We start from the raw sequence: 14,294 nt of genomic DNA, 5'->3' as shown, positions 1-14,294 counted from the left end.
CAGCGCACTGCAATTCCTCTGCTTTCCCACGTCCGATAGGCACCATGTTGTAAGTGAGTTTGGCAAACTGACGATGAATCAGATGGATTCAAGCCCTGCGGATCTTTCCCAACAAGCAGAGCTGGACACGTTTTATTGGCTGCTTTGTAAACTCTTTCCCTACTCATATCGCACGATGATATGCATATGACGTTCGAGTAAAACCACAGAGGAGGGTTTGGCAACTGTGAAGACCATACCTATGTGGTGGCGTTCATAGTAAATCATAATGCATTCATATTATTTTACGACAACATTAATAATACACACATAATGCTTTCTGATGCACTATATCAAAAGTCATAGAACATTATAGATCCGACTTATAATGAATTACAGTTTCAAGTGACTTATGGTTGCTCTTGACTAGTTAGAAACTAGAGGTTGACTGATGGGACTTATAACACATTATGACTACCTATGATCAACTATACACACCCCAATCAACTGTATGTCACCATGTCACCATGGTGCTATTATTCATGTTAAAGAGCACCCTCTCAGATGTTATTGCTATAGTATTACGGAGGGGTCTCTGTTCAGACCTGCCGACTCCCAGTTTGATAACCTGCTGCACCTGAAAGTCTACATTGCTGTGAAATTCCAAACTATATGCTAATTAAGTGTAATAAACCCAATGATTGCACCTGAGAAATGATTGATAACACACAAATGAGCACAACGTGTAGCAGTTGTATATGCGCTGTAAAAGTGCTTACATATATACAAACATGGACACAAGTGTACACAAACTCACTGAATACTTGATCCATGCATCCATTCCAGCACACGCGCCAGCCAGACATGTGCAGTATTTGCATGTGGAAATATATTCATGCATATGAATAGGTGTAAGCTGTGTTTATGAGAGGATGTTTGCTGCAGGGCTGGAATACTGTTGCTTTGTTTTTGTGAAAATCCTGTAGATGCACCTGCATGGTATTTGCTCGCTTTTGTCCAAAAGTATGTGCATGAAAGGATTTTGTCAGCTTGTTTGTTCGATGTCTCAGATTCTTTGTGTGTATGTGTGTGTGTGTGTGTGTGTGTGTGTGTGTGTGTGTTTCCAGGTGGAGGAAAGAGGGGGCAGTCTGCAACAGTGGACCAGAGAATGGAGTGAAGGAAACGGGAAGGAAATGACGAACGCTTGCTCTCTCAAAACTGCCACTCTCCCTTTGTCGTCTGTGTGGAAACTTGGACACGGACACACACACACACACGCACACACACACACACACACACACATAACCTGTTGTTGTTGTGACTGTGATGAAAACTCTGGTACACAGGATCTGAGACACAGGATGGAAAACACTGAACTTGGAGAATAGAGCGAGAGAAAGAGGACAGAGAGACAAGGAAGATAAAAGTCATAGAGAAACAAGGAAAGATAGAATGAAAAAGACAAAGAAGGGACAAAATATTTTATATATACCAACCAGTCTTACTTTGAATCCACAAGACTTATACTAATCAGAATTCTCAAACAGCTGATAACTTCAGCAACTTTCCTTTCACTCAGTGCTCGTTTTGTCAAAGTCAGCATCCCATTTTTCAAATGCCCGTCATCTCTTTGTGAAATTAAGCTCTTGAGAGAGACTTTGAACTGATTATTGCACATTTGTCGGCTGAGCAGTGGCCAAATAAAGCATTTATGCACATCAGCTTGAGAGAGAGGCAGGGTAGGAAGCCAGTTCTTCCACTCTGATAACCCACAGGGCAGCAAGAGTCGGGTGGCGTCACAAACAGCTCTGTCGCCGCCACAACACGACAGGCCCGGCTCAAACAGGACCTGGGAGACATTTCCTACTGTTTGTTTTACCCAGCCAGATCAACAGCACTATAAAGTAAAATGTAAAATCACAGAAAGAAGCTACACTGATCTGAGCATCTTTCTGTTCGACCTCAACATTCAGGTGCTCAGGGGCTAACATGATTCATCAGCAGAGGCCGACACAAAAACAAGAGAGGGCCGTCAAAGGAAGGTCAAAGGTCATTGCAAGAATGTCATTGGCATGTTTGTTATCACATATTTTCACACAAATGTGCAGTGTATGTGTGAGTGGACACACACACACACACACACACTTTTGATGTTCCGAGAAAATTTGTGTTTTTTTGGAACAATCTCATCTTTCAGTCCAACAATGTTGTTTTGATTTAGTTTGTTCTGTGAACAAAAGCCTCCAGAATGAGTTTTCTTCATTCCTCTAATGGAGAAAAACAATGCCCCCCCCATGTTTTTATGAGCATCTCATATTTGACACAGAGGTGTTTTAGTTCGGAAGTGGGTTTGGGGGGAAGTACGTGTGTGTGTACTTGTACTTGCTATGTAGTGACAAGTTTTTAACTGACAGAATGGGGATCTTTTTGGAAGAAGAAGACATTTTGGCCAGTCTGCACAACTTCGCAGGGTTATTTGAAGGTTTGAAGGGTGAGGTTGGAATTAGGTTTGGGTCAGGGTTAAGGTTAGGCATGCAGTTGTGGTGGTTAAGGTTAGGTTGCGGGGCCAGGGGTGCATTATGTCAATGAGGATCCTCACAAGCACAGAAGTACAAGAATAATTACAGATGTTGTGGGCACATAAATGTGTTAAAACAGTCAAATTGTAGGGACTCGCCTGCCTTATGGGGACAAAAAACAAGTCCCCATAATGTAAATAATAAAACTTTAGGGTGAAGGCTTGGGTAAAGGTTAGGGTTAGGGTTGGGGGTTAGGCAAGTAATGGTTATTGTCATGGTAAAGGTAAGTCTCCAGGAAATGAATGCAAGTCTATGTAATGTCCCAAAAAGTGGTGGAGACACGACTGTGTGTGCGTGTGTGTGTGTTCATGTCTGTGGTTGTTGTCATGTTTGCTCTGTGTACACTTGCTTGTACTGTGTGCATCTTTGCTTTTCAGTGCCCTTGAGTCATCACATAAGTATGCTTTTAATCACCTGGGTGTGACACAAATCAGGTACATTCTGTGGCATAACAGCAGTACATTTAGTGACACTTGAATATTTGGCACCAAATAAGAAGCCAAGACGGATTCACTAAAGGCAACTGAAGGCATTGTGATTGAGCCCGCACACAGAAAGTGGTACACTATGAGAGAGAGATTCCCAATGATAATTGCTGAGTTTGCTTTTTCATATACCAACATAAGTGTCTTAATCAGTAATGTTTTTATAAAGAGAAATCTGCCAGTTAATATAACACAAAGTCCGCCCTTTTCATGAAAACCTGCTGGTGTAAGCACACAGTCTAAGGTAGCTGACAGGAAAAATCCCCTGATGAACAGGAAGTGATGTGTTTTATGTTCTTGGCAGCTGCAACAGGGGGATAAAATGAAGAAAAACTTTGTAGCTGGCATGACGTGCAACAACAAACCAGGCCGAACTCAAACTTCAGTCAAGAGACACACAATCTGCAGCAAAGAAAAAAAGACATATCAACACAAATCAAAGATCACACTCGGACACTGCCACTTTAAGGTTGATCTCATAGTGAGCCAGGCGACCAAGTGGGCATAGCAACAGCCAAGGGCACTGAGCATTTCCTAGACGGTGTGTGTGGCTCATGAGACCTGATAGCATGCTAATTCCATGGAGACAGCATTGTGTGTGTGTGTGTGTGTGTGTGTGTGTGTGTGTGTGTGTGTGTGTGTGTTGGGCTGGACGGAGGGTGTGCGAGGGATTACTGTCTGGCAGTGGAAGTCCAGCAAGGTTGCTCTGTAGTTTCCTGAAGCTCATGGCCTGTGTCTTAAGAGGCTTTAAGAGGCTTGAAGAGATGAACTGCCATCTGGCTAAATCCCGACGAGCCAGGCACACATGTTTGAGAAAATGTTGACAACGCTGATGTGGTGTGATGATGCAGCACCGGGGCTGCTTCTCTTACCTGAGAAACCAAGGATGCTGCAAGAAAGATTGTAACCTTAAATATGTCTGATTTGCAAATAAAATGTTACTTTTCTCGAATAGCTTCTTTTTGTTTGATTTACACTTGCACATTCCAAATAGTTTTTATTTATACTGTAAGGTATAAAATAACTTACAGCGAGGGATCCTGATTAAGGAAATAACTTCAGTCTCATCACCACTAGAGTATTATTTATGTCTGACTGATGTTGCTGTGCAGCCCCACTATCTGCCAATCACAATTCAAGCAACAGCAATAATCTGAAATTCTAAATTTGTTATCCAATGTAAGAGTTTTCACTTTTCTTTCCTTCATAGATTAGTACATATCAATTATTGGACATGAGAAAATAATAAGCAGGAGCAGTTCACTGGAAATGCTGCATCATCGGTTTAATGTGCCTTGGCAGTGATTTGGTTTTGATTGTGGGTGTTTACAGTTTCACACACCACATCTGTGTCAAGAACCTGCGGGGAAGGAACAAACTGGCACGTAGCCTTCACTCTACCAGTCTGCTCAGGTCTGTCAACGGCCGACACAGTTCACAAACACCCTTTTTCATCTTCCCGCAGCTCTTTAATCTGTGTCAGCTGTGAAAAATGCAGCCCTTGTGTGTTTTGAATGTGTATATATTTATGTACAGTACCACTATTCACCTCCTCCTTTGACACACTGAGGTTCATTGATATCTTTTTAAGTCAGAGCAGGGATGGGACAGTCCGACGTCAGTCTTTAACACCAACATCAGAGGCTACAATACAGTAAAGTACAGTGTAAACAGCATCAGCTTAGATTCATGCATCTACAGCGAGTTTTTACACGTTCTTCTCGGTGTGATTCTAAGGAGTGGCTCTCAGACAAAGTAACAACTGATAAACATTGCTGGGATTTCTGTGAACAAAAGACTCTGTTTTGTTTACATTTCCCTCACAGAGAAACGCATGGTTTGGATTGTCTGACTGCAGCAGAGATGCTCAGCACTGGATGCTGCTTTGCTCTCGTCGCGCCGTTTCTTCTGGTGTTCGGTTCTGCAGCTGACATCAAACTGCGTGGGAAACGGCAGCCATCTGGAAAGTGCCCATGAGCAAAGCACCAGTAGAGAAGCACTGTTGACCACTGGAAGTTGAGCGTTGGTAAGATGCTAAAACGACTTGACAGAGTGCTGCAAACAAAGAGCAAAGCTTCTCTCAAACTGTCAGAATAACATAGTTTGAATAATTTTAGGTTTTTGGAGGAAAATGTAAAAAAAAACGGTCTCATACACAAGGAGTGATTCACCTACACAGAACCAGACCTAAAATGTATTTTGTGGATCAATGTATCCTACATGATGCCAAATGAGTGGAGGTTTTTCAAATATTTTGCCAAACGTCATTGATGTAAATTGAGGTGGACAAAATAATAAAAACACCTCTCAGTATAAAGCAATACAGCAGTGCAAACTACAGCCTCCACAATGACCTTAAAGCTGAATTAAAACAGTTTCAACTAAAAGCAGACATTATTATCTCCATGATTTATTGCAGGACATATATAATAAATAACAACAACAACTTGCCTACCCGAGACAGTGAAAAGTCCTGAAGTGGTAAATACCACTCATTTTGGTGTTCTGTGCAGGTAATTGTAAAATCATATTTGTGCTAAGCGAGCTCAGCGCAGGACATATCTTGGTTTAATAGTGTCTAAGGAAGAGCAACAAGCTTTACACACATGGAAATCCAGAGCAGCTGCCAGTCCAAGCTTTTGTGCATCCTTTGAGTCATTAGTGCACACATTAAGTCCCTTAATTTTCTATATTCAGTGGAGACACTGAATATAGAAATATAGAAATTGTCCTTCTACCTCTGACCCATTATGGGTCAGTACTGAGCTGCATGGGGTCAGCCTTTTTTGTTTTTTGTGTTTTTAGGGAAAGATTACATGATCTGGTGCTTACACTCTAAGGTGCTTGAAATGTTGACACTCTGAGATTTCACCTAACATGGACCACCATACTGTTCAGTGTTTTATATATACATGAAAGTATGTTGATTATGAATCACGGCAGCACTGAAATAACACCGTGTCATTCCTTTTATGACACATTATCTTGTCATCCAGTCCACTCTAAACATTTCATGAGACCAAAGCGCTAACATGTGTAAATAGTTGGAAAAACTATATTTTCTGTGAGTTCAAACTAGACTGCACCCAGCTGACTGTGCCACCTGTTGGTTACCTTTCAGCCGGGCTGTCAACAGGACACCTATTCACTCTTAACTGACCTGCTATTACAAAGCTACAACAGCGGAGACCCTGATCCCTTTGACAACCCTTCCAACAGCCCGTCGATACCAGGCGGCAGCATGCTTGTACACAAAGGCCCCGCACAGAATTGATCTACATACAGTGGTCGGGACGTGTCTATCAGACTGGGTTTGTCTGTTACAGGTCATGCCGCCAATGGAAAATCGAAAGTTGATTCATCTAATCAGCGCCCCTGAGCTCTCGGAGTCTCTCAGTGATTAAGTCACTGTGCTTAAAACTGGAGGACCTTCACTGATGTGTAAGGTAATGACATTTAAGAATAATCTATATTAGTCTCAAAGCCATACCACAAAGTGCAGCCTGCATAGCTTTGGTAATAAAATGTCATCTGTAGGGAGCAGACATTCATTAAACCACAGCTAAATGCAAAGCAGATAAATACAACTAAGGAATTTTATAGTAGCTTCATCCTTTACCATTTTTGGCTTAAGGTTTTCTGAGAATCGGGATATATATACTGGTGTCCCAAACTTTCCTGTCATCAGCTAAAAGCACCTACAAACACTCACTCACCCACCCACACACACACAAAGAAATATGTGCATCCTATGGGACAAGCCTGAGACCTGAGGTGTTGGGCATTGCATCTGTTTCCTGCCTGTATTTGAAACAGGAAAATTACACATGTGGATTTCGCCATGGTTTCCTCATATTTGGACAAATCTGAAAAAGTAGGCCACAGTATCTCATATACAAAGGTGCTCAGAACCCGCTCTCACTTTTCTCCTGCCACTGAACAATAAAAGCAAAGAGAAGTGAGTGTTTTGGGGACACGTATCTCAAGTCTCGCCCTGCACAATGTGCTGACAGGTATCTCGTTAAAAACACTAAAAGGCTTCACAAATCCCATTTTGGATTCTGCATTCTGCTCAGATGGCAAGTCTGTCCGAGGGTCACGCCGTGATTTTCTCTCTCCCCTCTGTTATTATTCCATTTCCTCCCCGTGAACGGAAAGACCGAAATAACCCTGCTGAAATCTATGGCTCTCCAGGGGCAAAGCTTTTGTGTTGGAACAAGTGGAAAACAAGAGCAGCAGTGGCTGAATGGGACACTGCGAGATCTAGAGTTTCACGGCCTCACGGGGCTCTGCCCATAGACACAGACACGGCTCATTACATGAGCAGACTGTACGGAGACCAGCTGAAAAGTGTCGTGTGAGACGCTCAGCATGTATGATTCACGGGGAAAATTGTAGGCTGGACTCTTGTCTGAAGCTGAATGATGGCTGAGTGCACAGTGATGAAATATTCTGTAAGTACCCGCAACTGTGTATGTGGTGAACTGAGGGAGGAGAGGTTATGATCCAAGCTGAAGGAAGCGAACACTGAAGCCACGCTGTTTTCATTGTTGCTTCCTGCCGGATTTTTAGCCACGCTCGCTGTGTGGCTCTATGGAGGACAAGGTCGCTCGGTCCTGCACTTTGGTCCAGGCTAAACTATCGCAACAACTTTTGGATGGATTGCCGTTAAATTCTGTGCAGTGTCCAGAGGATGTATCCTAATGGCGTTGGTGATCACCTGACTTTCTATTTATTGCCACTAGGAGATCAAAGTTTTCACTTATCCTGTAAAATATCTCAACAACTACTAAATGAGTTGGCACAAAATTTGGCACATCTAGAGGATGAATTCTTGAACTGATCCCCTGATTTTTCCTCTAGTCCCGCCACAAGCTTCACATGTGTTTTTCAGTGAAATATCTTAACGACTATCGCACAGATTCCCATTAAGTTCATCCCCATTAAGACATCCCCATCAGCCTCCGCTGTACTTGCAAATATTAGCATGCAACCACACTAAACCAAGTTGGTTAACATGGTTTGCCTGCTTAACATCAACATGTTAGCACTGTCTCTGTGAGCATATGAGCATGCTGATACTAGCATTTAGCATTAAAACACTGACATCTATCTGAATTTTTCACAGACTCGGCTGCTTTTAATGGACGCACCTTCTTAATAGTTAATTAAAACACGTGTGTCTTCGCCATTGAGGTATCTGTCCTCCACTTCAGCTGGAGCTGCACCTGAGGACGCAGCACATGAAATGCTTCATAGAATAGCTGAGCATGAAAATGACCTGTACCTACCCACATAGTGCACTTGCATGCATAGACACACAAATATACAGAACTCCTGAAGGACAGCTGTCAGATTCAAACTAATGAGAGTTGAGGCTGCTGCCAGAATGGATTTTTTTTCTCTTTTTTTGTCTCTCGCTGTCCGTCTGTCTCTCTCTCACATTCACGGCATCCCGGTAAAGTCAAAGGTGGACTGACACTGTCTGACACTGTCTGCCTGTGAAGGGTCAAAATACATCTTCCTTTCCAAAGAAAAAAAGGCCAACAAAGTTCACCACAACTTTGCCTATAAGGTCTGCTGCACCTCTAATTCCATGTTGCGAATGAAATGACCCTCAACAGTGGTTTCTTTTGTGGAAGAGTATGTTAATTACACACCTTCGTGCTACAAATAGCAGTGTCGCAGCCACCTCCTCCTCACCTGCCCAAAGTCCTGAAGTACTGTCTCTGTAAAGCATCTAATTATGATGTTAGGGCATGCTGGGACATGTTGTTCTCTGCTACTATTCCTAGGTGAGTCGCTTATATGTTGCCACAGAGAGAGAGAAGGTCACCAGCCTTCTGAGCTCTGATTCAACCCCTCTTAGAGCTGCCGGTGTAATCAGATCCAGGCGCAGTAACTAACAGCGCGGGTGCTTTCCCAGCCATCCTCATGCATTATCGACAAGCACATTTTCAAAGTGAAGCTGTGTGTCTGCCCGGCGCTGGAGATGATCTGGTACAGCGATGGCCCACGGCGGCGTTCCACTGGCAGATAATTAGGAAACTCTCCTGCTTCTGTGTCAGACCAGGCAGTGACCGCCACAGTCATTTAATGTTTGTTTGTGGATGACTAAGTGCACTTCAATTTGTAATCAGAGCAATTCTCTCATGAATAATAGTGTGATTAATTTTGAGGACTTTTCAGGGCATCATTGCAGAGAGCAGCAAGTGGCAAGTACCCAGAGACTAGTTCATGCTCATTGAACCCTGCAGGATACTTTTGTTTATACAGCGGCAGGAAGCACATTTACTCAAGTGCATACTCAAGTATGGTACACTTTTAAGTTACTTGAGTTTTTCCGAGTTTATGCTACTTACTACTTCTCCACAGTTCAAAGAAAATATTTTTTACTTACTCACATGTTGTTTACGGCTACAGTTGCAAGTTAAATTTTACATATAAAACAAATGATGATCTGAAAATGTGATATATTTTTATAGATTAAGCTTCCAAACAGTTTGTGAAATAGTTGCATAGTGTCCACATTGTCACAAGGGTTTTACTAACTGAATAACTGAAGATCTTTGAGGCTGTTGTTAAGACAAAACAAGCAAATTAAAGACATCACTTAGGCTTTAGGAAATTGTGGTCACCATTTTTTACTATATTCTATTATTTTATAGACCAATTAATGAGAAGAAGAATCAGCAGATTCCTCAATATGAAAATAATAATTTGTAGTTTTATATAAAGAAGAATATATATAGATAGATATAGTTTTCAAAAAGTTAATTCAGATGGCTATCATATTAGATTACCTTTAAAGGCTTGAAACTCTTAAAAGACACAAAATCTTTTTGTGATTATGCAAATATTGCGTAATCACCTGTCGCTGAAAAATACGAATTCCTCTTCTGGATAGCACATTTAACAACACGCGAAAGAAGAGGAAGCATTAAAACCAACTGCATCACACTTTGCCGCTGTGACTGACAGACGATTTCTGTGTTCAATGTGCAGCCTTTTTCTGCGTGACTCACACATGCCAGACGGTAAAGCAAACACCTGAGCATTTGTTCAAAGCAGACGTGAACATGACGTGAATATCAAAAAGCATCTTTTTCTTGTTCTCTCTTATCAGAGAGGAACTCCGCTCTCTCGCTTGGCAGCTTGAAACGTGTTCTCCAGCCACTTGTTGTCAGCAAACACTTTGAAACCTTTATTGTGTGGGGGGACTTGCTGCACGTGCGGCTGATATCCAGTTAACCTTGGGAAATTGCGAGACCGTGGTTGCTTTTGCAGAGGCGGGACACAAGAAAAGGCCGTAGGAAAATGTAGGTCAGGAAGAAATATCTGACTGTAAATGCAGCTGTAAAAAGCTGAATTTATATTTTTCTGTCTATTTCAACTCACATGCATGGTTGCAATTTGACAAGCCACAAATACAGCAACAGTCTCGATTTAGAGCGTGTGCGTGTGTATGTGTGTGCGTGTGTGTGTGTGTGTGTGCCTCCTGAAAGCACATCAATTCATAATGTGCCACTGTGAAGCTATAAATAGGAGTCACCAACCACTGGCTGAAATACATTAACCCTGTGTCTCTGGATGTTTAAATCCATGGTGGGAGTGCTTTTGTTTTCATTGAATACCGCAGCATGGCCAATGGGATTGTGCCAGCTGGTGAGACACTGCCTATCCAGATAACAATCCCCACATCCACCTCCTCTGGTCAGCAGCAGACCTGTTTTCTCCCTCCTGCATGTCTTATTCAGCCGTGTTAGTGTGCAGCATCTGTGCTGCTGGTGTTAGTGAGAATACGCCTGGCTCTGGAGCAGCATCCCTGCACGCTGTGTGGGCTCCGGGGTGCGGCCCCGGCAGACAGACGCACAGCACTAATGGCTTACGTACATCAATACATCAGTACGTGTGCGTTCCAGTCGATAATGTTACATCTGTCTCACCCAAATGACTGGCGAGAACTGTGCGGCATGTGCGTGGGCCTGTTGCTGCGCATGGAAAGGAAGTGACAGTGACAGGCCTTCCACATTTAGAGCAGCAAGAGAAGTGGTGTCACTGCTGCTAAGTCACATCCATCTCTGGCCGCAGGTCACATGTGCTGTCATTGGAGGTGATTCTGTCTCTGGGTGTCAGATATTACTGTGCAAATGCACTGGCATTTAAGAGAGGGAAGTAATCTAGTCTTGCAGCTGCGTCATTTCTGTTTATTAACTGATATTTTGGACTGCATAACACTATTAATGCAACTATTCTGATTTCAGTGATTGCAAATGTGAATGAAATGTATCTGTTGACACATGGAACACACAATATTACAGTTTGAAGTGTCTCAGCAAAGGCGGACAGACTTAATAGCAAATAAAGAACAGCCCTGGTGTTAAAAGGCTTTGGGTGCTTCTGCTGCCTTGTCATTATAGGACCCATGTGATGTTCTAACTGCATGTGCTTGTGGTGTTGTCCTCCTGTGTGGCCTAGCTTCCCTGAGGCCAGTCAGAATGAATGGGCCCTCAGTACCTAAGCTCAATAACCTCGACAGCCTGTTCCCTGAAAGCAATCCCACCAAAAAGAAGAACGATCCAGAAAAGGCCATACAGATACTCTGGTGGACTATATGAGGTGAGACATGTCTTTCTGTGTTTCCCGTCTCTGTGTGACTGTAAGGCTGTGCTGCAAATCTGACCTAAATTTAGGACTCTCAAGGTAAATCCTCGCTCATATTAAAGAGCACTAAAGGAAAGCACAGCCTTGTTTTCCAGCACAAACACACACATAAACTTCAACAACTTTATATCATTTTCTTTTTTTATTGATAATTCTATGAGGTTCACATAACAAACCACATTTTTTATTCTTTAAAAAATACCAGATTTATACTTAAAACATCTTACTTTACATCTTAATACATAACAGTGTTTTTTTTTCTTTTGCACAGCAAAGATATGACATTTATGTTTCAGACAACATACCGACAAACATTATGTACATGTAGTCAACATAATACTTGAGTACAACAGTGCAAAATAAAATAAATGAACAGGCTGTTACAAAAGCGCCCTGACAGGAAAATTAAGGGTGCCTGTTTACACCGACTGAACCACTTACAGGGGAAAATAACGTGCTTTAAAAACGCAATGCTTTTTTTGGATCTTGATTTTCAACAGAAAAATGCCACTTTCGAGAGAGGACAGAAACTTAAGGTAAACAAGCCAGAGGCTACAACAAAATCCTCTTAAATAAAAGAGATGGAATTAATGCCGTGCGTCCTAAGGCGCACTGGGATTTCGTCGGTTCAACCAGTCGCCTATCAAATGGGCATGCACTTGTTTTTCCTATGCGCTTTCTGTGTTTATGCGATCGTAAAATATCATTCAGGAGCCTAATTTTGCGTTCATGTGCGGCAACCGTCCCAGAACTTCAGAGGATCCACTCTGGATCATCTCAATCAGTCGTGGAGGCACAGGTTAGACAAACAATCTCCAACAACAAGGTTGACGACAGAGGAAATGTTTCTTGTGGAGACAACAAAACAATGCGTCAGAGGTGCCCAGAAATACCTAAAATTATTCAGGCAATTTCCTGCACCTTTACCTCCTCAAAGCCATTAGTGAGCGGAGGGGGGTCCTGGTTGCTCTCTATGGAGGACTCACTCCCCGTGCTCTCCCCTGAGAGGAGTCTGGTGACCCTGAGATCAGCTTTCAGTGTCTGCACGTCGTTTCCTATGCTCATCTCTCCCAAGTCATTAATAATCTGAGTCAACTCCGGTTTACCGTTGGCAACACAATCATCGTCCGTGTCCAAAATGTCCTCACACTCAAAGTGCATCGCTTTCTCCTCCTCCTCCTCCCCGACCAAGTCCTCTGTGATTGAGCCCAGCTTGGGCGCGCTCCGGCTGCGCTCCACCGGGGGTTTGTAGTAACACTGTCCGTTCAGAAGCTTCCTGAGGGGGACCAACGGTATGGTTTGTTCCCCTATGAGCTGCTGCTGCTGGTGCCTGGCATCGTCCCTCCGCTTCAGTCTTTTGAACTCAGCCAAGGCCGTGGCCGAGGTCTGGTACAGCAGCAGCGCCATGGCCTTTGCCTTCTCCGGCTTGGACACCAGCACTGCGTGACAGCGCAGCATCACGGCCTTGTGCTTCATTTCGTGCCTGTAAATCCAGGCGAAAATCTTGGGTAGCCTCGGGTCCGCGACGCAGTAGGTTATCCGGTGCAGCAGGTACAAGTGTCCCGGCCTCCTGGCCTTGTCGTCCACATGGACCATCCGGATGCCCTGCGAGCTGATGGTCAGCCTCATCTTGGTGCCGTTCTTGCCCATTTCGCTTTTGCCCCAGATCTTGCTCACCGCCACGTCCGTGCAGCCGTCCCCTTTGGACTGGATGGTGGTGGCATTTCCCAGGTAGAGCACCGTGTATGTGGGGTCCTCGCTGGTGATCTTCACCTTTTTCCTCTTGGACTTGAACATGCTGCCCACCCTGTTGAGTGCGCTCTCTGGGCAGGACTTGGCGAAGGAGGTGAGCGCAGAGTAGTTGAGGCTCACCGCATAGCCCTTCTGCTTGGACTGCTTGTCTTCCTCTATCAGGTCGAACTTATTCTTCTTCCAAGGCAGCATTTTCTTGCTGTTTCCAGTCAACAGCAACAAAGTCTACTGAGAGAGAAAGAAAAAAATAAACGTTGTATTACTACTAAGTACTAGAAGTGTTTATTGCCCTGGCAGGTCATTTATGAGCTACTCTATGAGAACTGAACGCAAAGATAACGTACTTCATCTGTTCATCCCCTAAAGTCCTCTGGTCCATTGTGGTGTCCCCGGTCTCTTCCGAATGTAGGGCAGAATAAGGTCTACTGTAACGAGACGAGCGTCACTGTTTATATGCAGGGAGAAACCATTTGAGTGTGACTGTAGGGGGGACTGAACCAAATAAGAAGAGATCTGTAGTGGTTTGTGTCGACTGTTCATTGATACAAACTCTCACGTTTGCCTGCCATTGCCAAATGGCTGCAGCATAATTTTGTATAGAGTTAATATCAATAATTTGAAAGTATGGCATAACTAATAATATGTAAATGATAATATTCATTTATTAGTTGAATGCAACAATTACACTATAACATTTAGCAGCATAACCTTGTTCTATTTATATGCATATTTTATGTATATTGTGATATCATATTCATGATATGTATATAATTTGTAGTAGTCCGTGTAATTCTAATGTCTTTAGTATCCCCATGATTAGGCTACCACATTTCCA

The 14,294-nt window shown here is 43.2% G+C and overlaps 1 protein-coding gene across 2 annotated transcripts; it reads right to left on the bottom strand.

Moving 5' to 3' along the window:
• Positions 1–11,835: 11,835 nt before the first annotated feature.
• fam43a (family with sequence similarity 43 member A) lies at positions 11,836–13,874 on the bottom strand. Of its 2 annotated transcripts, none has more exons than XM_041935744.1 (2): positions 13,804–13,874; positions 11,836–13,687 (listed from the first exon to the last, which is right to left on the bottom strand). In XM_041935744.1, the coding sequence occupies exon 2, from the start codon at positions 13,649–13,651 to the stop codon at positions 12,611–12,613; it is 1,041 nt and encodes a 346-aa protein (XP_041791678.1). In that variant the 5' UTR covers positions 13,652–13,687; positions 13,804–13,874; the 3' UTR covers positions 11,836–12,610. The 2 variants fall into 2 exon arrangements, with proteins under 2 accessions (XP_041791678.1, XP_041791679.1); XM_041935745.1 differs by having other exon boundaries at positions 11,836–13,684; positions 13,804–13,871.
• Positions 13,875–14,294: the final 420 nt, after the last annotated feature.

The sequence above is a fragment of the Chelmon rostratus genome, chromosome 4, assembly GCF_017976325.1.
Source record: "Chelmon rostratus isolate fCheRos1 chromosome 4, fCheRos1.pri, whole genome shotgun sequence".
Classification (NCBI taxonomy): domain Eukaryota; kingdom Metazoa; phylum Chordata; class Actinopteri; order Chaetodontiformes; family Chaetodontidae; genus Chelmon; species Chelmon rostratus.
The sequence above is the reverse complement of the archived record's forward strand: the minus strand, read 5'-3'. Positions and strand labels throughout refer to the sequence as shown.

Excerpts from the sequence above, each read along its gene's own strand:
- fam43a (XM_041935744.1), bottom strand. The coding sequence starts at position 13,651 with ATGCTGCCTTGGAAGAAGAATAAGTTCGACCTGATAGAGGAAGACAAG.